The sequence below is a fragment of the Chiloscyllium plagiosum genome, chromosome 34 (assembly GCF_004010195.1).
Source record: "Chiloscyllium plagiosum isolate BGI_BamShark_2017 chromosome 34, ASM401019v2, whole genome shotgun sequence".
Taxonomy (NCBI): Eukaryota; Metazoa; Chordata; class Chondrichthyes; order Orectolobiformes; family Hemiscylliidae; genus Chiloscyllium; species Chiloscyllium plagiosum.
In genome coordinates, this window is record NC_057743.1 from 470,863 (window position 1) to 497,193 (window position 26,331).

The 26,331-nt window shown below is 46.3% G+C and overlaps 1 protein-coding gene across 1 annotated transcript in view; it reads left to right on the forward strand.

Moving 5' to 3' along the window:
• elof1 (elongation factor 1) overlaps positions 1-25,579 on the forward strand; it is a 45,270-nt gene extending 19,691 nt beyond the window's left edge. Inside the window, exons 2-4 of the mRNA XM_043675497.1 lie at positions 15,036-15,159; positions 22,774-22,844; positions 25,369-25,579. Coding sequence (XP_043531432.1) covers positions 15,044-15,159; positions 22,774-22,844; positions 25,369-25,433 — 252 coding nt within the window. The 5' untranslated portion in view covers positions 15,036-15,043 and the 3' untranslated portion in view covers positions 25,434-25,579. The remainder of the gene's footprint in view (positions 1-15,035; positions 15,160-22,773; positions 22,845-25,368) is intronic.
• Positions 25,580-26,331: the final 752 nt, after the last annotated feature.

Below are 26,331 nucleotides of genomic sequence, written 5' to 3' on the forward strand. Positions count from 1 at the left end.
ACCTCCCTTTACTAAATCCATGTTGACTTGTTCTAATCCGACCCTGCTCTTCCAAGAATTTAGAAACCTCATCCTTAATGATGGATTCTAGAATTTTACCAACAACTGAGGGTAGGTTAATTGGCCTATAATTTTCCATCTTTTGCCTTGATCCTTTCTTGAACAAGGGGGTTACAAAAGCGATCTTCCAATCATCCGGGACTTTCCCTGACTCCAGTGACTTTTGAAAGATCTCAACCAACGCCTCCACTATTTCCTCAGCCACCTCCCTCAGAACTCTAGGATGTAGCCCAATTTAGAATTTTTTTTTGAAATATTTGTGTCATCGATAGTCACAGGTGAGGTGCCGGAAGACTGGAGGTTGGCTAATGTGGTGCCACTGTTTAAGAAAGATGGTAAGAACAAGCAAGGGATCTTTACACAAGTGAGCCTGAAGTCAGTGGTGGGCAGGTTGTCGGAGGGAATCCTGAGGGATAGGATGTACATGTATTTGGAAAGGCAAGGGCTAATTAGGGATAGTCAACATGGCTTTGTATGTGCGAAATCATGTCTCACAAACTGGCTTGAGTTTTTTTGAAGAAGTTACAAAGAGGATTGAGGGCAGAGTGGTAGATGTGATCTATATGGACTTCAGTAAGGCGTTCAAAGAACAAAGTTGAAACTTTATTGCTGGAACAGCACAGCAGGTCAGGCAGCATCCAGGGAACATCCAGCATCCTCAGGAAGGGCCTGTGCCCGAAACGTCGAATCTCCTATTCCCTGGATGCTGCCTGACCTGCTGTGCTGTTCCAGCAATAAAGTTTCAACTTTGATCTCCAGCATCTGCAGACCTCACTTTCTGTTCAAAGAACAAAGAAAGGTTACAGCCCAGGAGCAGGCCCTTCGGCTCTCCAAGTCTGAACTGATCCAAATGTACTGTCTAAATTTGTCGGTCAATTCTTGAGCATTTGTATCCCTTTGCTCCCCACCTACTCATGCATCTGTCCAGACTCATCTTAAATGAATCTACCGTGCCTGCCTCTACCACCTCTGCTGGCAACGAGTTCCAAACGCGCACCATCCTCTGTGTGAAGTACTTGCCACGTGTATCCCCCTTAAACCGTCCATCTCTCGCATTGAAAGCGTGACCTCCCGTTATTGAATCCTTCACCCTGGGAAAAGCTTGTTTCTATCCAACCTGTCTATACCCTTCATGATTTTGTATATCTCAATCAGGTCCCCCATCAATCTCCTTTTTTTTCTTGTGAAAGTAAACCTAATCTACTCAACCTCTCTTCATAGCTAGCACCTTCCATACCAGGCAACATCCTCGTAAACCTTCGCTGCACCCTCTCCAAAGCGTCCACATCCTTTTGGTAATGTGGCGCCCAGAACTGTACACAGTATTCTAAATGCGGCCGAACCAATGTCTTGGACAATTTTAACATGACCTGCCAGCTCTTATACTCAATACCCCGTCCAGTGAAGGCAAGCATACGATATGCCTTCTTGACCACTCTATCCACCTGTGCAGCAACCTTCAGGGTACAATGGACCTGCCCTCCCAGATCTCTCTGCTCATCAACCTTTCCCAAAGCTCTTCCATTCATTGTATAATTCACTCTAGAGTTAGTCTTGTCTAAATGCATCACCTCACATTTGTCTGGATTGAAAGCCATCTGCCACTTTTCTGCCCAACACTCCAGTCTATCTATATCCTCCTGTATTCTCTGACAGTCCCTTATGCTTTCTGCTACTCCACCAATCTTCATGTCATTTGCAAAATTGCTGATCACGCCAACAGTGCCCTCTTCTAGATCATTTATGTATATTACAAACAACAGTGGCCCCAACACTGACCCCTTTGGACCACCACTGGTTACCTTTCTCCATTTCGAGAAACTGCCTTCAACTAATTACTCTGTCTCCTGTTGCTCAACCAATTCTTTCTCCACCTAGCTGGAACACCCTGCGCACCATGTGACTTCACTTTCTCCATTTAGTCTACCATGGGGAACCTTGCCTAACGCCTTACTAAAGTCCATGTATATGACATCAACAACCCTTCCTTCATCTAACAACTTGGTCACTTCCTTGAAGAACTCTATTAAGTTGGTAAGGCACGATCTCCCCGCACAAAACCATGTTGCCTATCACTGATAAGCCCATTCTTTTCTAAATATAAATGGATCCTATCCCTCAGTACCCTCTCCAGCAACTTCCCCACCACCGACGTCAGGCTCACTGGTCTGTAGTTACCCAGAATGTCCCTACTACCCTTCTTGTACAGGGGGACAACATAAGCAACCCTCCAGACCTCCAGCACCTCACCTGTATTTAATGATACCATAAAGATATTTGTCAGGGCCCCAGCAATTTCCTCTCTCAGCAACCTGGGATAGATCCCATCCGGTCCCTGGGGATTGTTCACCTTAATAACCTCTAGCATACCCAACACATCATCCCTACTTACACCAACGTGATCCAGACTAATAAAACTTCTATCTCTAATCTCAAGATTCATCATGTTCCTCTCCTCAGTGAACACTGATGCAAAGTAATCATTCAGAATCTCACCCATTCTCTTAGGTTCGGCAGACAGCCTTCCTTCATTATCTTTTAATGGACCAATCCTTTCTCTAGTTACCCGCTTGCTTTTTATATAAGAATAAAATGCTTCGGGATTCTCCTTAATTCTGCTTGCTAAAGCTATTTCAAGACCCCTTTAAGCCCGCTTGATTTCTTGTTTTAAGACTTGTTCTACTCTTCCGATATTCCTTCAGGGCCCCTTCTGTTCTTAGCTGCTCGGACCTTATGTACGCTTCCCTTTTCCTCTTGGCTAGTCGTACAATTTCTCCTGTCATCCATGAATCTTGCCCTTCCTATCCTTCGACAAGGTTCCCCATTAGAGACTGGTTAGCAAGGTTAGATCTCATGAAATACAAGGAGAACTCGCCATTTGGATACAGAACTGGCTCAAAGGTAGAAAACAGAGAGTGGTGGTGGGTTGTTTTTTTCAGACTGGAGGCCTATGACCAGTGGAGTGCCACAAGGATTGCTGCTGGGTCCACTACTTTTCATCACTTATATAAATGATTTGAATGTGAGTTTAAGAGGTATAGTTAGGAAGTTTGCTGATGACCCCAAAATAGGAGGTGTAGTGGACAGCGAAGAAGGTTACTTCAGATTACAATGGGATCTTGATCAGATGGGCTAGTGAGCTGAGAAGTGGCAGATGGAGTTTAATTCAGATAAATGTGAGGTGCTGCATTTTTGAAAAGCAAATCTTAGCAGGACTTGTACACTTAATGGCAAAGTCCTGGGGAGTGTTGCTGAACAAAGAGACCTTGGAGTGCAGGTTCATAGCTCCTTGAAAGTGTAGTCGCAGGTAGATAGGATAGTGAAGAAGGTGTTTGGTATGCTTTCCTTTTTGGTCAGAGTATTGAGTACAGGAGTTGGGAGGTCATGTTGCATCTGTACAGGACATTGGTTAGGCCACTGTTGGAATATTGCGTGCAATTCTGGTCTCTTTCCTATGGGAAAGATGTGTGAAACTTGTAAATCTTTTCTGAACCCTTTCAAGGATGTTGCCACGGTTGCAGGATTTAAGCTATAGGAAGAGGCTGAATAGGCTGGGGCTGTTTTTCTTGGAGCGTCAGAGGTTGAGGGATGACCTTATAGAGGTTTACAAATTCATCAGGGGCATGGATAGGATAAATAGGCAAACTCTTTTCCCTGGGGTCGGGGAGTCCAGAACTAGAGGGCATAGGTTTAGGGTGAGAGGGGAAAGATATAAAAGAGACCTAAGGGGCAACTTTTTTCACATAGAGGGTGGTACGTGTATGGAATGAGTTGCCAGAGGAAGTGCTGGAGGCTAGTATAATTCAGCATTTAAAAGGCCAAAAGGAAGGGTTTGGAGGGATATAGGCTGGGTGCTGGCAGATGGGGCTAGAATGGGTTGGGATATCTGGTCGGCATGGACGGGTTGGATGGCAGGTAAGCTGTGCGTCGCTATGACTCTATAATTTAGTTCTAAGCCAAACCAGGTTAGCTGATTGTTTAACATTTGTACTAAGTACCCTTTCTATTGTCTTCATTTAGCTCATGCATGAGGGATTCTTGAGTTACAGGTGATATTATAACATCAGCAATTGGAAGTTCAGAATGGAGATTGTGGTAGTGTCCCTGCTGGTGGACTATTAGTTCCCTGATTCAGATCCCACCTGATCCAGATGTGCAATAATGTATCTGGAAAAAAAAATGGAAATTCAGAATGGTGGGGTTCTTGTGGCTCTACCTCAAGGAGACTCTGGTTCAAGTCCCACCTGCTCCAGAGATGTGTAACAACATCTGAATTTATTAGATTAGATTCCTGTGAAGTTATTAGATTAGATTCCCTACAGTGTGGAAACTTCAGCCCAACAAGTCCACACCGATCTTCCGAAGAGTAATCCACCCAGTCCCATTTCTCTCTCTAACACTATGGGCAATTTAGCATGGCCAATTCACCTGACCTGCACATCTTTTGGACTGTGGGAGGAAACCGGATCGCCCGGAAGAAACCCACGCAGACACGGGGAGAATGTGCAAACTCCACACAGATAGTTGCTCGAGGCTGGAATCAAACCTGGGACCCTCATTGCGTGAGGCAACAGTGCTAACCACTTCGCCACCGTGCCGCCCATAAAAAGCGGCTCAGGCTCCTTCAAGCCTGAACTGATCAGTTAGAAAATGCGTGCAAGTTTGGAATGAAGGCAAGAATCTGAGACAGGCTGAGATGTGATGCCTGATACAAATAGATCTAATATTTCAGGGAAATCCTGATTACTGACCATCCAGCCTAGCCCATTAGAGGTCTAAATTACTGATTAAGAGGATTCTTTTTACATCACATGATAATTTGACCATTTGTGTCATGACACAAGAGTTTGAGCAATGGCAAGTACATTAATGTTCTGTGCTACTAAGCAATAAAGGCAGAAGGGCATCCACTGTCCAGAATTTCCTCTCCTTCCTATAGGAAAGATGTTGTAAAACTAGAAAGGGTTCAGAACAGATTTACAAGAATGTTGCCAGGGTTGGAGGATTTGAGCCATGGGGAGAGGCTGAACAGGCTGGGGTTGTTTGCCCTGGAGCGTTGGAGGTTGATGGGTGACCTTTATAGAGGTTTACAAAATTGAGGGGCATGGATAGAGTAAATAGGCAAAGTCTTTTCCCTGGGGTCGGGGAGTCCAGAACTAGAGGGCATAGGTTTAGGGTAACAGGGAAGATATAAAAGGGACCTAAGGTGCAACGTTTTCATGCAGAGGGTGGTACGTGTATGGAATGAGCTACCAGAGGAAGTGGTGGATGCTGGCACAATTGCAACATTTAAGAGGCATTTGGATGGGTATATAAATAGGAAGGGTTTGGAGGGATATAGGCGTGTGCTGGCAGGTGGGACTAGATTGGGTTGGGATATCTGGTCGGCAGGGATGGGTTGGACCGAAGGTTCTGTTTCCATGCTGCACATCTCTATGACTCTTAATACCAGGTGACTTCTTCCTGTTGGCTAATGCGTGCTAGTCATTAAGACAAAGACCAATTAGATGAAAGTTTACAGTGCTGGATTATTCAGTTGATTAATCTTTGTCAACTAGGATATGCTAAACTTTGTTGTCAATACATGTTTAAGCTCTGCACTCCGATATGGGAAGAATGCACTCTTTATTGACTGGGTGTCAGTTAGCTCAGTTGGCTGGACAATACAGAGTGATGCTAACACTGGATTCCATTCCCACACCAGCTGAAGTTACCATAAAGGTCCTGCCTTCTCAACTTTGCCCTTTGCCTGAAGTGTGGTTACCCTCAAGTTAAACGGCACCAGTCTTCTCTTTCTAATGGCAGGGAATCCCTGTAATCCTATGGGACTGTGACAGAATTTCTGCTGATAAAGTCACCAATGTGGTTGGTTTAAGGATTCTGGATCATGTGCAAGAATACATTTTAAAAATTGTCAACAGATCAGAGATGTGGTACATGGCAAGCAGAGGGGTAGGGGTGTAGGTTTGCTCGCTGAGCTGTAGGTTTGATATCCAGACGTTTCATTACCTGGTTAGGTAACATCATCAATGGCGACCTCCAAGTGAAGCGAAGCTGTTGTCTCCTGCTTTCTATTGATATGTTTGTCCTGAATGGGGTTCCTGGAGTTTGTGGTGATGCAATTTCCTGTTCGTTTTCTGCAAGGTTGATAGATGGTATCTAGATCTATGTGTTTGTTTATGACGTTGTGGTTGGAGTGCCAGGCCTCTAGGAATTCTCTGGCATGTCTTTGCTTAGCCTGTCCCAGGATAGATGTGTTGTCCCAGTCGAAATGGGAGACATATCTTGATTTTTTTTTTCGTTTCTACATATAAATTGTATCTGGGCTGTTGTTCTCCTCCACTTGAGTAGTCCAGATCAATTATACCAATTCTGTTCCTGTATAGCTATATTCCTCATTCTTAAAAGTTGAAATAGTCTGCTTAAAGTTAACTTTGTTAAATATTCCGCAACCCCTCAACTCCATTTGGGTAATTTTGTCAGCCTTAGCTGTGGTGGGATTGCATAAGTCACAAGATATGTACAACTTTTAAGTCAGTGGTTCGCACTTGTCCCACTTGCATGCAGACCTTAGTTGATGACAAAAACAACTGCAATAAAGCAGCGTGGCAACATTCAATAAGTAATTATTCAAGTTTATGTCAAACAAACTTGTAAGGAGATCTCCGCTATCTGTAAGAATAATAGGGTAATTATGGTAGGGAATTTTAACTTTCCAAACAATGACTAGGACTGCCATAGCATTAAAGGTTTAGATGGAGAGGAGTTTCTTAAGTGTGTACAAGACAATTTTCTGATTCAGTATGTGGATGTACCTACTAAAGAAGGTGCAAAATTGACCTACTCTTGGGAAATAAGGCAGGGCAGGTGACTGATGTAAGTGGGGGAGCACTTTGGGGCCAGCGACCATCATTTTATTCGTTTTAAAATAGTGATGGAAAAGGATAGACCAGGTCTAAAAGTTGAAGTTCCAAATTGGAGGAAGACCAGTTTTGACGGTATTAGGCAAGAACTTTCGAAAGCTGACTGGAGGCAGATGTTCGCAGGTAAAGGGACGGCTGGAAAATGAGAAGCCTTCAGAAATGAGATAACAAGAATCCAGAGAAAGTATATTCCTGTCAGGATGAAAGGGAAGGCTAGTAGGTATAGGGAATGCTGGATGACTAAAGAAATTGAGGGTTTGGTTTAGAAAAAGAAGGAAGCATATGTCAGGTATAGACAGGATAGATCGAGTGAATCTTTAGAGTATAAAGGATGTAGGAGTATACTTAAGAGGAAGAGGGCAAAATGTCCCATTTCGACTGGGACAACACATCTATCCTGGGACAGGCCAAAGGGTTTTTACAAATATATTAAGGACAAAAGGGTAACTAGGGAGAGAATAGGGCCCCATAAAGATCAGCAAGGCGGCCTTTGTGTGGAGCCACAGAAAATGGGGGAGATACTAAATGAATATTTTGCATCCGTATTTACTGTGGAAAAGGATATGGAAGATATAGATAAGGAAATAGATGGTGAAATCTTGCAAAATGTCCAGATTACAGAGGAGGAAGTGCTGGATGTCTTGAAACAGTGAAAGGTGGATAAATCCCCAGGGCCTGATCAGGTGTACCCGAGAACTCTGTGGAAAGCTAGAGAAGTGATTGCTGGGCCTCTTGCTGAGATATTTGTGTCATCGATAGTCACAGGTGAGGTGCCGGAAGACTGGAGGTTGGCAAACGTGGTGCCAATGTTTAAGAAGGGTGGTAAAGACAAGCCAGGGAACTATAGACTGGTGAGCCTGACGTCAGTGGTGGGTAAGTTGTTGGAGTGAATGCTGAGGGACAGGATGTACATGTATTTAGAAAGGCAAGGACTGATTCGGGATAGTCAACATGGCTTTGTGCGTGTGAAATCATGTCTCACAAACTTGATTGAGTTTTTTAAAGAAGTAACAAAGAAGATTGATAAGGGCAGAGCAGTAGATGTGATCTATATGGACTTCAGTAAGGCATTCGACAGAGTTCCCCATGGGAGACTGATTAACAAGGTAAGATCTCATGAAATATAGGGAAAACTAGCCATTTGGATACAGAACTGGCTCAAAGGTAGAAGGCAGAGGGTGGTGGTGGAGGGTTGTTTTTCAGACTGGAGACCTGTGACCAGTGGAGTGTCACAAGGTTCGGTGCTGGGCCCTCTACTTTTTGTCATTTACATAAATGATTTAGATGCAAGCATAAGAGGTACAGTTAGTAAGTTTGCAGATGACACTAAAATTGGAGGTGTAGTGGATAGCGAAGAGGGTTACCTCAGATTACAACAGGATCTGGACCAGATGGGCCAATGGGTTGAGAAGTGGCAGATAGAGTTTAATTCAGATAAATGCGAGGTGCTGCATTTTGGGAAAGCAAATCTTAGTAGAACTTATACACTTAATGGTAAGATCCTAAGGAGTGTTGCTGAACAAAGAGACCTTGGAGTGCAGGTTCATAGCTCCTTGAAAGTGTAGTCGCAGGTAGATAGGATAGTGAAGAAGGCGTTTGGTATGCTTTCCTTTATTGGTCAGAGTATTGAGCACAGGAGTTGGGAGGTCATGTTGTGGCTGTACAGGACATTGGTTAGGCCACTGTTGGAATATTGCGTGCAATTCTGGTCTCCTTCCTATCGGAAAGATGTTGTGAAACTTGAAAGGGTTCAGAAAAGATTTACAAGGATGTTGCCAGGTTGGAGGATCTGAGCTACAGGGAGAGGCTGAACAGGCTGGGGCTGTTTTCCCTGGAGTGTTGGAGGCTGAGGGGTGACCTTATAGAGGTTTACAAAATTGAGGGGCACGGATAGGATAAATAGACAAAATCTTTTCCGCGGGGTCGGGGAGTCCAGAACTGGAGGGCATAGGTTTAGGGTGAGAGGGGAAAGATATAAAAGAGACCTAAGGGGCAACTTTTTCACGCAGAGGGTGGTACGTGTATGGAATGAGCTGCCCGAGGAAGTGGTGGATGCTGGTACAATTGCAACATTTAAGAGGCATTTGGATGGGTATATGAATAGGAAGGGTTTGGAGGGATATGGGCCGGGTGCTGGCAGGTGGGACTAGATTGGGTTGGGATATCTGGTCGGCATGGACGGGTTGGACCGAAAGGTCCGTTTCCATGCCGTACATCTCTTTGGCTCTACCTCTGATTACCTCTGTATAGATCAGTTTGTAAACTCTTCAAATATAATGATTTGTTTTAAAGCACTTTGAAAAAATGTCAGTACAGATATTTCATGTACCTAGAGGTTTCAGTCAAGCTGTTTGCATTCTCTGTTGAGCAGGATAGCCTCCCATCACTCTTCAATCTTTCTAAGTGGCAAAGTGCCGCAATCTTAATGTTCAGTCCAAATCAAAGACTGATGACTTTTTTTTCCAATGTTTATGGTCTATTCAAGATATATAAGAAGCTTCTCTGCCCATTCAGCAGGTCCAGCACTCTTTCCCTGCTATATCTGAGAGAGCTTGTGAAAGGAGCGGGGCCAGCCAGCACCCAGCCTCAGTGTGGAGTGTACTCTTGGGTGTGAGAGAGTGACATCCTGTATTTCTGCGACCCCAACAGTGGTCATGACTGACAGTTTGGAAAGCTTTGCACCATGCTCTGTAAATGGTGAATATATGGCAGATATAAACTAAGAAATAATAAATCGGAGAGACTCATGGACTTCTGTTGTGATGATCAAATCCATTTGTTTAGCTGTCTCTTCCTTCCCTTTTTCTAGCCCATCATGCCAAAGTTCCTCTAACATCAACGCAGCATTGAAAACAATAGAAATCATGGTCCTAATTCTCCATTGGTTGGAGCCCTGCCTTGCGCAAAGAGAGTTGTTGTTGTTGGAGGTTGGTCTGCTAAGTCCCAGGACATCATTGTAGAATTAGCTGAAGGTAGTGTTTGAACTCGCATCATTCTTACCTGTTTCATCAGTGATCTTCCCTCCATTGTAAGGTCCGAAGTGGGGAAATTAGCTGACTGTAACACAATGTTCAACACCATTCCTGACACCTGAGATATTGAAGCAGTTCTTGATTATGTGCAACAAGACCTGGACTGCATTCAGCCTTGGGCTGATGTGTGAGGCAAATGCTGCTTGCCGCTCAAGTGCCAGGCAATGACTGTCTCCAGCAATGAAGTGGAGGCTTTGGTGTTGAACTGAGATGGGCAAAGTTTAAAAATCACACAACACCAGGTTATAGTCCACAGCTTCATTCTGAAGTACAGGCTTTCAGAGCACTGCTCCTCCTTCAGGTGGCTCGTGGGGCAGGATCATTGGATACAGAATTTATAGTAAAAGATCAAGTATCATACAACTCATGCGATGTATTGAACAAACCTAGATTGCTGTCAAGTCTTTAATCACTTCGAATGGGGATACAGGTTTCAATTGATTTGAATTAATATGTAAATCCCAGAACATCTTTCAAGTCACAGACCCAAGGTAATTTCAGTTTTTATATTAAAAAAGTGACATTTCAGCTCAGACAATGCATTAAAGGTGTGAGATTAGAGTCTGTCTGTATCCCAATCTTGAGAGTCCGACTGGTTCTATTTCCAAAATGGGAATTTATAAAATTTCACATCGACTGACTGCCTACAAATTGTGCTTTTGGAACAAAATAGAATGTATCTGCAAATACATTCCAAATAAACCTGTTGGACTATAACCGTGTGATTTTTTAACTATCTCCAACAAGAGAGAATTTAATCATTTGTCCCTTGACATTCATTAGCAATCCCATTACTCAATTCCCCATTCTTGTCATCATGAGGACACTATCGACTAGAAATTGACCTGGATTAAGTATATAAACATTGGTCACAGTGTGGGTCAGAGATAGGAGTTCTATGGTGACTACTCCAACTCCCATCTATCCAATCCTTGTATGCCATCTTTAAGGAATAGTGAGGAGTGTGATGGAATGCTTTCCACGTGACTGGATGAATGCAGCTCTAACAGTACTTAAGAAGCTTGACAGCATCCAGGACAAATCAGCCTGCTGGATTCACACCCTAATCGCAATCTTCAGTGTTCACTCTATTCATTGCTGAAACATAGTGACAGCAACATGTACCATCTTCGAGATAACTCACAGTAGCTCATCAAAGCATTATTGACAGCACATTTCAAGTCTGTGACCTCGATTATCTAGAAGGTCAGTGGCAATAGATACATGAGAACATGCCTGCAAGTTTCCGTCCAAGGCCCAGCCCATCCTAACTTGGAACTCTATTGCCATTCCTTCATTGTTATGTTTGGTGAAATTCCTGAAACACTCAGCACTGTTTTGTCACTGCACATCAAGGACTGCAGCAGTTCAAGAAGACAGCTCACTGCCATTTTCTCAAAGGCAGTTACGATGGGCAATACAGTCCGTTCTGCTATAACGCACATTTCTTCAATGCGATTTGGCTATTAAACGTTTGTAGAATTTAGACCATTATTTGTAGAATGTGAACTTTCCTTACCTAAATTGGCTAGAACGAGATTCTGGCCCCATTGGATTAAATGTTGCTGCTATTATGTGATTTCATCCTCACTAATACTCCACACTGGAGCCCCCCCCCTCAAGGATGTGTACTCAGCCCCCTACTCTACTAACATTCTATCCCCATGACTGCATTGCCATATACCAGACTAATGCCATTTACAAGTTCGCTCATGACACCACCACAATCGGTCGAATCTCAGATGGCGACGAAACAGACTCCAGATGGGAGGTGGAAAATCTGTAAAAACCACCATCTGTAAGAACCACCTAGCTCTCAATGCCGGCAAAACCAAGGAACTCATTATTGACTTTTGGCGGGATGTTACTCATGACCCCCTATGCATTAACATCGCAGAGGTGGAACGAGTGGAGAGGGTCAAGCTGCTGGGAGTGGTCATCCACAACAAGCTTTGTTGAACTCTTCATGTGGACGCACTGGTTACAAAGGCCCAACAATGTCTCTCAGGCAGCTGAGGAAATTTGGCATGACTGCGCATATCCTTGTCAACTTTTATAGGTGTATCAACAAGAGCATTCTGTCTGGATGTATCGCCACCTGATATGGTAACTGTAACATTCAAGATTGGAGACAGTTACAGAGAGTGGTGAACTCGGCCCGGACAATCTCAAAGGCCAACCTCCGATCTACAGAATTCATCTACCAGGTCCACTGTCAAGGAAAAGCTGCCAGCATTCTTAAAGATCCATCCCACCCTGGCAATGTTTTTCTACAACGTCTACCATCGGGGAGAAGGTACAGAAGCCTGAACACATGCACCAACCAGTTTCGCAACAGTTTCTACCCTACTGTTGTTAGAATACTGAATGGACTCACAAGCTCTTAACATTCGCCTGTACCTGTATTTTTGTTTTTGCTGCTGTTTACCTATTATTTACTTATCTATGCTGCTTAACTCTGTGATCTGCCTGTATTGCTCACAAGACAAAGCTTTTCACTGTGCTTCAATACAAGTGATAATAAATTCAATTCAGTTCAACGTCTGGTCACCTATCTTCTTGGTCACCTCTTCAAAAAACTCAATCAAATTCGAGAGACCTTATTTCCCACATACAAAGTTGACTATCCCTAATCAGTTCTTGCCTTTCCAAATGCATTTTGATTCTGTCTGTCAGAAATACCTCTAACTTACTCACCACTGACATCAAGCTCACCAGCCTATAATTCCCTGGCTTTTCCTTGCTGCCTGCCTTAAGTAATGGCACAACATTGGCCACTCTCCAGTCCTTTAGAACCTCACTCCCTGGCTGTCAATGATACAAATATCTCTGCTGGCGTCAACACAATTTCTTCCCTAGCTTCCTATAATGTTCTGGATACAATTGATCAGGTCCCAGTGATTTATCTACCTTTTTATGCATTTTAAGATCTTCAGCACCTCATCTTCTGTAATATAGGCTGTTTTCAAGATGTCACTATTTATTTCTTCAAATTCTCTAGCTTCCATGTCTTTCTCCACAGTAAATGCTGACATAAAATATTGACCATGGCACCTCTAACAATTTGCATCCACTTGCCTACTAACAAGGGTTCTTGTATTATGCAGTATCAAGGTTGGTTTTCTCCCTGAATTTGTATTCTTGCAAAATGTCCTGATGCATGCAAAATGAAAGCTTTTGACAAGATGTATTTTTTTCAGCAGTACTCATTAATGACTAAAAGGAAAGTTAAGTTTGATTACAGAAACTAATGTGAAGCATACAAACAAATATTGAGTCTTTAAAGATATTTAAAAAAGAAAAGAGCAAGTGGAGTGAGAGTTGGTCCTTTACTGAGAATACAGGTAATTAATATTGGAAAATCAGGAAAAAGGTCTCCTTGTTTAAGAATGTATATAAATGCTTTAGAGAGAAAGTTCATCCGAATTATACCTGAGATGGTAGGGTTATCTTTTGAGCAAAGGGCCTATTCTCATTGGAGTTTAGAAGAATAAGATGCGTTCTTATTGAAACATTTAAGATCCTAGAGGACTTGACAGGGTGTATATCAAGAGGATGTTTTCCCCTTTTGATAGAGGGTGGAATTAGGCATAGTTTAAATAGAAGGAGTCTCCTATTCAATACTGAAATGTGGATAAATTCCTTCACTGGCTGTGGGTAGTTGGAATTCTGTCTTCGCAAGACAGTGGTGGATGCAGGGTCAATGAGTACTTTTAAGGCAACAGTAGATAAACTTTGACTCCCATATTAGTTAAGAGCATCTGCATGGAAAATATGGAGTTGAGGCCACTTTCAGATTAGCCATGGTTTTATCGAAAGACAGAGCAGGCTTTAGGGGCCAAGTGACCTAATGTTGCTCCTTAATGTTTTATTAACTTTAAAGCTATTGTGTATGTGGTTATTGTAATTGTATGCACTAACGTGAATAATACTGTAGTTGAAAGAGTGGACTGAGTATTCATAGATTCATACAGCGCAGAAAACATCTTCAGCCCATTGAGTCTGCCCTGACATAACTACCACTAAAAATATGCTCATCCCAATTTCCTGCACTTACCCATTTCCTTGAATGTTATAAAATTTGAAGTACACATCCAAATATTTTTTAAAGTGGTAAGGTTTCCAGCCTCCACTACCTTCTCAGGCTGTGCATTCCAGATTCCCACCACCCACTGAGTGGACATGATTTTCCCCCAAATCCTTCTGAATCTCCTACCCCTTACCCTCAAACTATGCCCTCTTGTCATTGACCCCTTAACCAAAGGGAACAGCTGCTCTCTGATCACCCCGTCCGTAACCATAACCTTATACACCTCACATATACCCAGAAAATGGAGACTTCAACTCCAAACCAATGGATGATTTGTATAATCTTACTATTACTTGTCTTTAATGTCTCTCTGAAAAGGACTTTAAAACCTTGTTTTACTTCTTACCCAAAGATGATATTCAGAGGGTTAGAGGTATAAAAATAGAGGAAAGGCTGGGACATCTTTCACTGGAGTGTAGGAGGTCAAGGGGTGACTTTATAGAGGTTTATCAAATCATGGGCATAGATAAGGTGAATAGCAAAGGTCTTTTCCCTAGAGAGGGGGAGTTCACTGCAGGAGACATTTTTTTTAAGGTGAGAGAAGATTTTTAAAAAGGACATGAGGGGCAACGGTTTTCTTCAGAGAGTGGTTTGACTGTGGAATGAGCTCCAGAGAAAGTGCTAGATAAAGGCATTGAAAAGATCTGGAGGGATATGGGCTAAGCACAGGCAGGTGGGACTAGTTTAGTTTGGGATTATGATGGACAGGTTGGACCTAAGGACCTGTCTCCATGTTGTATGACTCTACATTCAGAGATATCTCTGGCACAGCACTGCTCTTAGATCACTGAACTTAATCTCAGTTTAGATTATGCTACTCGAGAACTCTGGTAATGAATCAAGAACACCAAGGCTGCTGTCTTATTTTCACAGTATAAATGCAAGATTAATACAAATTTGAGGTTTTTCTTACTTGCCTGTTTTTCGCAGAAGTTGAAATGGGACGAAGGAAATCGAAGCGAAAGCCTCCTACTAAGAAGAAGGTGCTTGGAACTCTAGAAACACAATTCACGTGTCCATTCTGTAACCATGAAAAGTCATGTGATGTTAAGATGTAAGTGTGTGATGTCATGACTGTTTTTAAGGGCTTGACATATTGCACGATTGCAGATGTTCTGGTTGTTGTACTTTGAAACAACAACTAATGTTGAAAACAATGGAAGGGATAGGAAAGAGAGTAGACCATCAAGCCAGCTCAGCTATTCAGCACAATAATGACTGATCTTGGGTTTCATGTCCCCTTTCCTATCTGCACTTGATTCCATGAGAGGTCAAAAGTCTGTTATCTGACTTTTAAATATATCTGATGATGAACACTCTGGAACAGGGAATTCCAATGATTTATAATCCTTTGAGTGAGTAATTTCTCCTCAATTCTGTACTAAATGATCAGCCCCTCTACCTGAGACTGTACCCATTATTTTAAATTTTCTGATCAAGTGAAAACCATGTAAATGTTTGAACACTATCAAGTAACTTCAGAATTTTATAATTTCAACGAGATCACCTTTCATACTGCTAATCTACAAAGGATATAGACCCAGTTCTCTCAGCATACCATCATAGTACAACCCTGTCATCCCAGTGACAACTCTAGTGAATCATTGCTACAATACATCAAAAACAGGTGCATCTTTTCTTAAATATTAAGACCAAAACTACACTCACTATTTTAGATGTAGTCTTACCAAAACACTTTAGAAATGTAACAAGATTTCTTTCTTCTTGTACACCAATCTCCTTTGCATTAAAGACCAACTTGACGTTTGCCTTTCAGATTGCACGCTAACCTGTTTACTTTATGCACCCAAGGGCCTTTGAAATACAACACCTGCAAGTTTCACACCTTTTTAGAAAATATTCCGTTTTTCTATTCTCAAGAGCAAAGAGAATAACTTCACACTTTTTTAATGTTTTGATTGTTCTTCTATATTTTTGCCCACTCATCTAATCTGTCTGAATCTCTTTAAAGCCTCTTTCCTCCCACAGTTTACTTTCCCACGTAGCTTTGAATCATCAGCAGACTCCGATACATTAATTTCTAGTCTCACTAGTAAATTGCTCGTGTAACTAGATCATCTTTAGATTTCATGTCATGTTCACTGTCGTATTAAAGCAAGTCAAGACTCCCTTTTGTATAAATGGTGTGCCAATTTGATGCCATTTTGTATTACTTGTGTTATAACACTTCCCATATACTAGTCAAGCTTTGTTACATAATCCTTTATCTCCGTTATCTATGTAAATTATAAATAGCTGAGGTGTCAGCACAGACCCTTTGTCGTATGCTACTATTCACTGCGTGCCATCTTGAAAATTCCCTGCTTATGTCAATTCTCCTTCTTGTCTATTAACCAGTTCTCTATTCATGACAATATGTATCCCAATTCTATGATCCCTTATCTTGCCGACAAGCATTTTGTGCTGCACATTGTTCAGTGCCTTTCTGGAAGGTCAGGAATACTCCATATACTGGGCCCCCTTTACCTATCCTACTGTTTACACCTTGATAAAACCAGGTATGCTCCATATACTGGGTCCCCGTTACCTATCCTACGGTTAAACCCAGAAAAAGACAGGACTGCTCCATATACTGGGCCCTTTTTACCTATCCTACTGTTTACACCTCGATAAAGCCAGGAATGCTCTATATACTGGGCCCCCTTTACCTATCCTACAGGTTAAACATGGAAAAAGACAGGAATGCTCCACATACTGGGTCCTCTTTACCTATCCTTCAGGTTACACCCTCAAAGATCATAAATCTGTCAAATAGAAATTTGTAACTAAAACTGTATTGACTTGTCCTAAAGATTGTGTTTTTTTAAGTCAGTTGAGACTTCCTTAATATGAAATTCTAGCTTTTTGCAACACTTGACACGAGGCTAACTCGCCTGTAGTCCACTGTTTCCTATCTTGCTTCTTTCTCGGAAAGTAGTGTAACACTTACAATTTCCAATGTGACAGGACTACTCACCAACCTAAGGAATTTTGGAAAATCATAGCTAGCGTGTTAACTATCTGGGAAGCTATCTCGTTCAGAACCCAGAGACATAAATAAGTGGATCCTCGATCTGTTGTACTTTAGTTCCTTAAATTTCTCAATACTTATCTGTTGATATTAATTTTCATAATATCCATACCCTTTTTTCTCTTCAGCTTCCCACTTATTTCTGGATGGAAACTTACTACTTCTGCTGTAAAGCTTGAACAAATGTTTTGTATTTGTTCCACATGTTAACGCTACATAACTGTATCTGAAGGGCTAATATGTATATTAGGTACTCTGTTCCTTTTTGGATACTTATTGCAATCTGTTTATATGTTCCTGGATAGCAATACTACCGTATTGTACTGTTTCGTCTTTGCTAGCTTTTAAAACAGAGAGCTGAAAATGTGTTGCTGGGAAAGCGCAGCAGGTCAGGCAGCATCCAGGGAACAGGAGAATCGATGTTTCGGGCATAAGCCCTTCTTTCCTGAAGAAGGGCTTATGCCCGAAACGTCGATTCTCCTGTTCCCTGGATGCTGCCTGACCTGCTGCGCTTTTCCAGCAACACATTTTCAGCTCTGATCTCCAGCATCTGCAGACCTCACTTTCTCCTCATAGCTTTTAAAACAGTAAATCTCGCGCATTGTCTGTCTCACACGCTGTGTCTCTCTCAGGCTGGTCTTTGCCAGCATTTAAAACAGGTAATCTCGCTCGCTCTCGTGCACTCCCTCTCTCCCTGTCGCGCTCCCTCTCTCCCTGTCGCGCTCCCTCTCTCCCTGTCGCGCTCCCTCTCTCCCTGTCGCGCTCCCTCTCTCCCTGTCGCGCTCCCTCTCTCCCTGTCGCGCTCCCTCTCTCCCTGTCGCGCTCCCTCTCTCCCTGTCGCGCTCCCTCTCTCCCTGTCGCGCTCCCTCTCTCCCTGTCGCGCTCCCTCTCTCCCTGTCGCGCTCCCTCTCTCCCTGTCGCGCTCCCTCTCTCCCTGTCGCGCTCCCTCTCTCCCTGTCGCGCTCCCTCTCTCCCTGTCGCGCTCCCTCTCTCCCTGTCGCGCTCCCTCTCTCCCTGTCGCGCTCCCTCTCTCCCTGTCGCGCTCCCTCTCTCCCTGTCGCGCTCCCTCTCTCCCTGTCGCGCTCCCTCTCTCCCTGTCGCGCTCCCTCTCTCCCTGTCGCGCTCCCTCTCTCCCTGTCGCGCTCCCTCTCTCCCTGTCGCGCTCCCTCTCTCCCTGTCGCGCTCCCTCTCTCCCTGTCGCGCTCCCTCTCTCCCTGTCGCGCTCCCTCTCTCCCTGTCGCGCTCCCTCTCTCCCTGTCGCGCTCCCTCTCTCCCTGTCGCGCTCCCTCTCTCCCTGTCGCGCTCCCTCTCTCCCTGTCGCGCTCCCTCTCTCCCTGTCGCGCTCCCTCTCTCCCTGTCGCGCTCCCTCTCTCCCTGTCGCGCTCCCTCTCTCCCTGTCGCGCTCCCTCTCTCCCTGTCGCGCTCCCTCTCTCCCTGTCGCGCTCCCTCTCTCCCTGTCGCGCTCCCTCTCTCCCTGTCGCGCTCCCTCTCTCCCTGTCGCGCTCCCTCTCTCCCTGTCGCGCTCCCTCTCTCCCTGTCGCGCTCCCTCTCTCCCTGTCGCGCTCCCTCTCTCCCTGTCGCGCTCCCTCTCTCCCTGTCGCGCTCCCTCTCTCCCTGTCGCGCTCCCTCTCTCCCTGTCGCGCTCCCTCTCTCCCTGTCGCGCTCCCTCTCTCCCTGTCGCGCTCCCTCTCTCCCTGTCGCGCTCCCTCTCTCCCTGTCGCGCTCCCTCTCTCCCTGTCGCGCTCCCTCTCTCCCTGTCGCGCTCCCTCTCTCCCTGTCGCGCTCCCTCTCTCCCTGTCGCGCTCCCTCTCTCCCTGTCGCGCTCCCTCTCTCCCTGTCGCGCTCCCTCTCTCCCTGTCGCGCTCCCTCTCTCCCTGTCGCGCTCCCTCTCTCCCTGTCGCGCTCCCTCTCTCCCTGTCGCGCTCCCTCTCTCCCTGTCGCGCTCCCTCTCTCCCTGTCGCGCTCCCTCTCTCCCTGTCGCGCTCCCTCTCTCCCTGTCGCGCTCCCTCTCTCCCTGTCGCGCTCCCTCTCTCCCTGTCGCGCTCCCTCTCTCCCTGTCGCGCTCCCTCTCTCCCTGTCGCGCTCCCTCTCTCCCTGTCGCGCTCCCTCTCTCCCTGTCGCGCTCCCTCTCTCCCTGTCGCGCTCCCTCTCTCCCTGTCGCGCTCCCTCTCTCCCTGTCGCGCTCCCTCTCTCCCTGTCGCGCTCCCTCTCTCCCTGTCGCGCTCCCTCTCTCCCTGTCGCGCTCCCTCTCTCCCTGTCGCGCTCCCTCTCTCCCTGTCGCGCTCCCTCTCTCCCTGTCGCGCTCCCTCTCTCCCTGTCGCGCTCCCTCTCTCCCTGTCGCGCTCCCTCTCTCCCTGTCGCGCTCCCTCTCTCCCTGTCGCGCTCCCTCTCTCCCTGTCGCGCTCCCTCTCTCCCTGTCGCGCTCCCTCTCTCCCTGTCGCGCTCCCTCTCTCCCTGTCGCGCTCCCTCTCTCCCTGTCGCGCTCCCTCTCTCCCTGTCGCGCTCCCTCTCTCCCTGTCGCGCTCCCTCTCTCCCTGTCGCGCTCCCTCTCTCCCTGTCGCGCTCCCTCTCTCCCTGTCGCGCTCCCTCTCTCCCTGTCGCGCTCCCTCTCTCCCTGTCGCGCTCCCTCTCTCCCTGTCGCGCTCCCTCTCTCCCTGTCGCGCTCCCTCTCTCCCTGTCGCGCTCCCTCTCTCCCTGTCGCGCTCCCTCTCTCCCTGTCGCGCTCCCTCTCTCCCTGTCGCGCTCCCTCTCTCCCTGTCGCGCTCCCTCTCTCCCTGTCGCGCTCCCTCTCTCCCTGTCGCGCTCCCTCTCTCCCTGTCGCGCTCCCTCTCTCCCTGTCGCGCTCCCTCTCTCCCTGTCGCGCTCCCTCTCTCCCTGTCGCGCTCCCTCTCTCCCTGTCGCGCTCCCTCTCTCCCTGTCGCGCTCCCTCTCTCCCTGTCGCGCTCCCTCTCTCCCTGTCGCGCTCCCTCTCTCCCTGTCGCGCTCCCTCTCTCCCTGTCGCGCTCCCTCTCTCCCTGTCGCGCTCCCTCTCTCCCTGTCGCGCTCCCTCTCTCCCTGTCGCGCTCCCTCTCTCCCTGTCGCGCTCCCTCTCTCCCTGTCGCGCTCCCTCTCTCCCTGTCGCGCTCCCTCTCTCCCTGTCGCGCTCCCTCTCTCCCTGTCGCGCTCCCTCTCTCCCTGTCGCGCTCCCTCTCTCCCTGTCGCGCTCCCTCTCTCCCTGTCGCGCTCCCTCTCTCCCTGTCGCGCTCCCTCTCTCCCTGTCGCGCTCCCTCTCTCCCTGTCGCGCTCCCTCTCTCCCTGTCGCGCTCCCTCTCTCCCTGTCGCGCTCCCTCTCTCCCTGTCGCGCTCCCTCTCTCCCTGTCGCGCTCCCTCTCTCCCTGTCGCGCTCCCTCTCTCCCTGTCGCGCTCCCTCTCTCCCTGTCGCGCTCCCTCTCTCCCTGTCGCGCTCCCTCTCTCCCTGTCGCGCTCCCTCTCTCCCTGTCGCGCTCCCTCTCTCCCTGTCGCGCTCCCTCTCTCCCTGTCGCGCTCCCTCTCTCCCTGTCGCGCTCCCTCTCTCCCTGTCGCGCTCCCTCTCTCCCTGTCGCGCTCCCTCTCTCCCTGTCGCGCTCCCTCTCTCCCTGTCGCGCTCCCTCTCTCCCTGTCGCGCTCCCTCTCTCCCTGTCGCGCTCCCTCTCTCCCTGTCGCGCTCCCTCTCTCCCTGTCGCGCTCCCTCTCTCCCTGTCGCGCTCCCTCTCTCCCTGTCGCGCTCCCTCTCTCCCTGTCGCGCTCCCTCTCTCCCTGTCGCGCTCCCTCTCTCCCTGTCGCGCTCCCTCTCTCCCTGTCGCGCTCCCTCTCTCCCTGTCGCGCTCCCTCTCTCCCTGTCGCGCTCCCTCTCTCCCTGTCGCGCTCCCTCTCTCCCTGTCGCGCTCCCTCTCTCCCTGTCGCGCTCCCTCTCTCCCTGTCGCGCTCCCTCTCTCCCTGTCGCGCTCCCTCTCTCCCTGTCGCGCTCCCTCTCTCCCTGTCGCGCTCCCTCTCTCCCTGTCGCGCTCCCTCTCTCCCTGTCGCGCTCCCTCTCTCCCTGTCGCGCTCCCTCTCTCCCTGTCGCGCTCCCTCTCTCCCTGTCGCGCTCCCTCTCTCCCTGTCGCGCTCCCTCTCTCCCTGTCGCGCTCCCTCTCTCCCTGTCGCGCTCCCTCTCTCCCTGTCGCGCTCCCTCTCTCCCTGTCGCGCTCCCTCTCTCCCTGTCGCGCTCCCTCTCTCCCTGTCGCGCTCCCTCTCTCCCTGTCGCGCTCCCTCTCTCCCTGTCGCGCTCCCTCTCTCCCTGTCGCGCTCCCTCTCTCCCTGTCGCGCTCCCTCTCTCCCTGTCGCGCTCCCTCTCTCCCTGTCGCGCTCCCTCTCTCCCTGTCGCGCTCCCTCTCTCCCTGTCGCGCTCCCTCTCTCCCTGTCGCGCTCCCTCTCTCCCTGTCGCGCTCCCTCTCTCCCTGTCGCGCTCCCTCTCTCCCTGTCGCGCTCCCTCTCTCCCTGTCGCGCTCCCTCTCTCCCTGTCGCGCTCCCTCTCTCCCTGTCGCGCTCCCTCTCTCCCTGTCGCGCTCTCTCTGTCTGTCCGTCTCTTTGTGTCTGTCTGACTCTCTCTGTGTCTCTGTCTGTCTGTCTATCTGTCTCTCTCTCTCTCTCTCTCTCTGTCTGTTTATCTCTGTGTCTGTCTGTCTCTCTCTCTCCTGCCCATGCACCTGCTCTTGCACTCTCTCGTACACGCTCTCTCTGTCTCGCACTCGTGTGACTCTCACTCTCTCGTGGTCTCTCGCCGTGTTTCTCTCTCGAGCTCTCTCCCCATGTCTCGCTCGTCCTCTCCCCATGTGTCTGTCTGTCTGTCTCTCTCCCGTGTCTTGCTTGCCCTTCCCCCGTGTCTTGATTGCTCTCTCGCCTCTTCCATGTGTCTTGCTCGTGTTCTTGCCCTCTTTCAATTGCCCAATCTTCAATCCATGCTAACGTATTACCTCCTACAGCATGATGCTTTGTCTTCCACATACTGGGTTAAAAGATTCAATATCGCACAAGGCCTCATTTCCCTATTTAAATTGTGGATATATAATCAGATTAGGAAGTTGCACTTTGTCAGTTACTGTGCTGTGTAAGTTTTAGGGCTGTTATGCCAAGTTGTGCTGTAAACTTTATATTGTCAGTTTCCTTTCCAAGGTGCACCTTCTGGAGCTTAGTGTTTCAGGTTTATTTGATCTTCTAGCTTATGGCCTTTCCTGTAAATACCGCTTATAGGGATTGAGTCTTTACTGCTTTTATTAAAGAGCATACTTTAAAAAAAACAGCATATACTGTTGGAGTTTAAACACCAGTCAATATCTAATTTCATGCACCATCCAATAAATAAATAAATGAACAAATTCACTGATGAACGTTTGCCAGTTTCTTGACCAGAGAGGTCTGTGTGCATGGAGCTGTGCTTCCTGAATTCTGTTCTTGGCGATCTACAGGTAATGCTACTGTGATCCTTTTAAATTTCATAGGTTTTGCCTTTGGCTGGGGCTGAACTAATCTGGGTGGGGAGAACTAATGGGAAGGGGCTTTCTCGTTCTGAGAGTGTTGTGTGGAGTATCATGTTAAAATTTAGTTATTTCTAATGTTTTTCTCCCCACTCCCATTTTTCAGGGATCGCGCACGGAATACAGGAATCATATCCTGCACTGTGTGTTTAGAAGAATTCCAAACTCCAATAACATGTATCCTTCATTTAAAAGCAAAAGAACATGGTTGGAGAGATTCTGGGACAGTTCACATCCATGGATATTCGGTCTGACCTTCTCCTCCTCCATACCCCCTCATGGCCGTGTTTCTCCATTCTTGTGTCAAGCATCCAATTTAGTAGAAATAAGATCTCAAGGAGTGAAATGATCAGACTTCAGCAGATATGGCCAAAAGCTTAGTCAGAGATTGTTTGTATGGATGCCCTCAAGAATTCAAGACAAAACTGTAGAACCTGGGCCTAGATAGCTGAAGCCAGTGTTAGCAGAAATTGGGGCAAAGGAGAGTGGAGATGCTCAAAGTGAGTGTTGGAGGAGTGTGACATTCTTTGGTTGAACAGTGGAGGTATCTGCTTGTTGGATTGGGCATGGGAAGTGTACCCACTGAAGAGGTTTGAGATAGGGTGGAATGTGGCCATGAAGGGATTTAAATGCAGTTTAAAATTAAAGGCATTGAGAGGGCTAGTGTCTAACTTAGGCTTATTACAAAGAGGATAGGATACAGACACCAACAAATACGTGGTGAGCTGAAGTTTGTGGAGAATAATCTAGAAGCAACAAAAACATGGATGTGATTTCTACAGAAGGTGGAAGTAGGTGGATGCTGTTATGGCGATACAAGTATTTTTGTGATGCAGAATATTTGTGATCAGAAGTTTTGTTTGAGTTTTGATAAAATGATAAGATTGTGATTGAAGTCAATGGCCAGAGAGGGTTTGCAGTCAATGGTGAGTCAAAAAATAATGGCTTCAGTCCAAGTTTAATTGGAAAGAAATATGGCATACCCAGATCTTGATATGAGCTAGGCATTACACCAGTAAAGTGGCAAAACAAGCAGAGTTGATTCTGATCCAGTAGGAGAAAGTGAGGACTGCAGATGCTGGAGACCAGAGCTGAAAAATGTGATGCTGGAAAAACACAGATGGCCAGGCAGCTTATGCCCAAAATGTCGATTCTCCTGCTCCTCGGATGCTGCCTGGCCTACTGTGTTTTTCCAGCATCACATTTTTCAACCTTGATTCTGATCCAGACCCACTTTGCAGTGCTCTTCTGGTCAGGCTGCTTTCCTCTGCTATTGTCAATTTCAGCTCATCCACAAAGATGGTGTCTGTATCCCCATCTTTAGCCAGTCTTGCTCACTCATTACAATTCCTATGCTCATTGACCTACATTGGTGATTACTTGATCTTCACACTGTGAATAGATTTACTGAAGAAAAGTGTTAGGTTGATGGGCTGGCAGATGTAAGCGATCAGTCGTGGAAGCCATGGATATTACAGGATGGAGATTATTGAGATTTTCTTTTCAGGTGGCGCTGCACCTGTCTGATTTAATTTATGTCTACAATCATCCACACCAGCTTCTTCCTGTACTGTTACCTCTGATGCCCTCCAATAATCTCTTCTTGGCCTCCTTATTTCTCATCTCCATGCAATCCCTGGCAACATCCTCTGAAAACATACATACTAGTGACACACATTTCAAGCTCAAGTTCACTGCTGCTTTGTCTGTTCCCTCCACCATCTCTTAAATGAGCAGAAATTTCTTCAGCTGAACGTTGGTAAGATTAAATCCAGTGTTCTCAAACTTCATCTATCTCCTCAAAAGCTGCCTAAAGCTGAACCAGATTTTTCACAGTCTCTGCTGTATTTAAACTTGATCAGCTTCTATGCCATAACAACGTCCATTTTTAGATTGTAAATTCATCTACCTGTGCTCCTGCCTTAACATTCTTGTGCTTTACACACTTATTCACATCTCCAATTGCTCCAGATTTGACTATTCTACCTTGTCCTTGGCTGGCCTCTCACTTTTAACTTTTTGTGAACTTAAAATCATCAAAGTTCTGTTGACAAGTAACAGTGAGTCTTGTTAATCGATCTGTGTTGAGTGAATTGGATAAAATTGGTGAAGCAGCCCCTTGAGAACTGTTTCTTTAGTCTCACTCGTCTACCTCCTGTAATCTCCTTTTGCACTACAACCGTCTGAGATATCTGCTGTTCTTCAGTGTTGATCTCTCTTGAGCACCTCTGATTTTAAATGCTCCACCATTGGGAGCTGAGCCTTAATCTGCCAAAGGTCTAATGTCTGGCATGTTCTCCTTTAAATATCTCCAACTCTCTTCCTCTCTTTCTTTCTTTAATACACTGCTTAAAACCTCCCTATTTGACCAGACTTTTAGTCATTTTTCCTAATAGGGGCACTATATAAATACAAGCTGGTTTTGCTGTTGGGATAATGGTGAGATTAGTTCTCCCTGGGTGGTAAACTTGGTGAGATTAGCTCTCGCAAGGGGCACTGGGTGAAAAGGTTAGTGAACAGAATTCTGTAAATTCTGGGTACCATTGTTAAGGAGCTGTGGGAGAGTGCACACAATTTGATGTCCCTAAATTCCCTTTCCCCCAGGGCACTGCTTTTGCAGTTCAGTGTTAATTTTGGTGATTTTAGATGACTACTGTTAATTTCATTGCTGGTGTCGTTTCTTTAACTGCTGTTAACTCAGATCTGTCGGAGCCAGTGGATGTTTACAGTGATTGGATTGATGCCTGTGAAGCAGCAAACCAGTAGTCTATGCTCAACTCCCTTAGATTTTTACTTCAAGGTGTTTTTGAGACTGCTTTTTTTGAATGTATATAATTTGAGTTCGTATGGAATCTGCTGTAATCCATTGGACTGTTCACAGCCTGTGTTATTAAAAAGTTAGAATTCTTCTATTTTTTGTGTGAGCTTTTACTTCTCTATGTTGAAGTTTTAATGAAGTGAGTGTGCCGTTGTTGGACTGGGGTGGACAGAGTCAGAAGTCACACGATACCAGGTTACAGTCCAACAGGTTTATTTGAAATCACAGGCTTTTGGAGCGCTGTTGCTTTGTTAGGTGAAGTGGAGGGAAGTGCACAGGCATAGAATTTATAGGTGGAGAGATCATTGCAAGATAATTCTAGGTAATTAAGAATGCCAAAGATAATACAAATGGTGTGAGTGGAATGTTGATGGACTGAATAACAAGTCTCTACAGGTGACCAAAAGTGTCAAATGATGTGTAAGGTGTCAACAGCTGAATGGCAAGTGAAGGGATGACCTATGTATGATCTGATTAATTAAGGCAGAAAGATAATTACAACAAATGAGGTGGTGCTAGAGACAAACCAAATGGCTGGAATAACATGATAGGTATAAGGAAGGCTCCAACCAAAATAACAACTAATCCAAAACTGTACAAGTTAATGAAGGTAGAGATAGTAACAATTTATCAAGGTGATGGTGTGAAAATAGGACAGTAAGGAAGATTTTACAGATACAAAACAGTGTGGTGGGGTTACATGTAGCGCGACATTAAGCCAAGATTGTGGTTGAGGCCATCTTAATTGGTACAGAACTTGGCTATCAGTTTCTGCTTGGTGATTTGGCTTTGTTGTGGACCTTGAAGACAGCCCTGGAGGATCCTTACCTGAAGATTGAGGCTGAA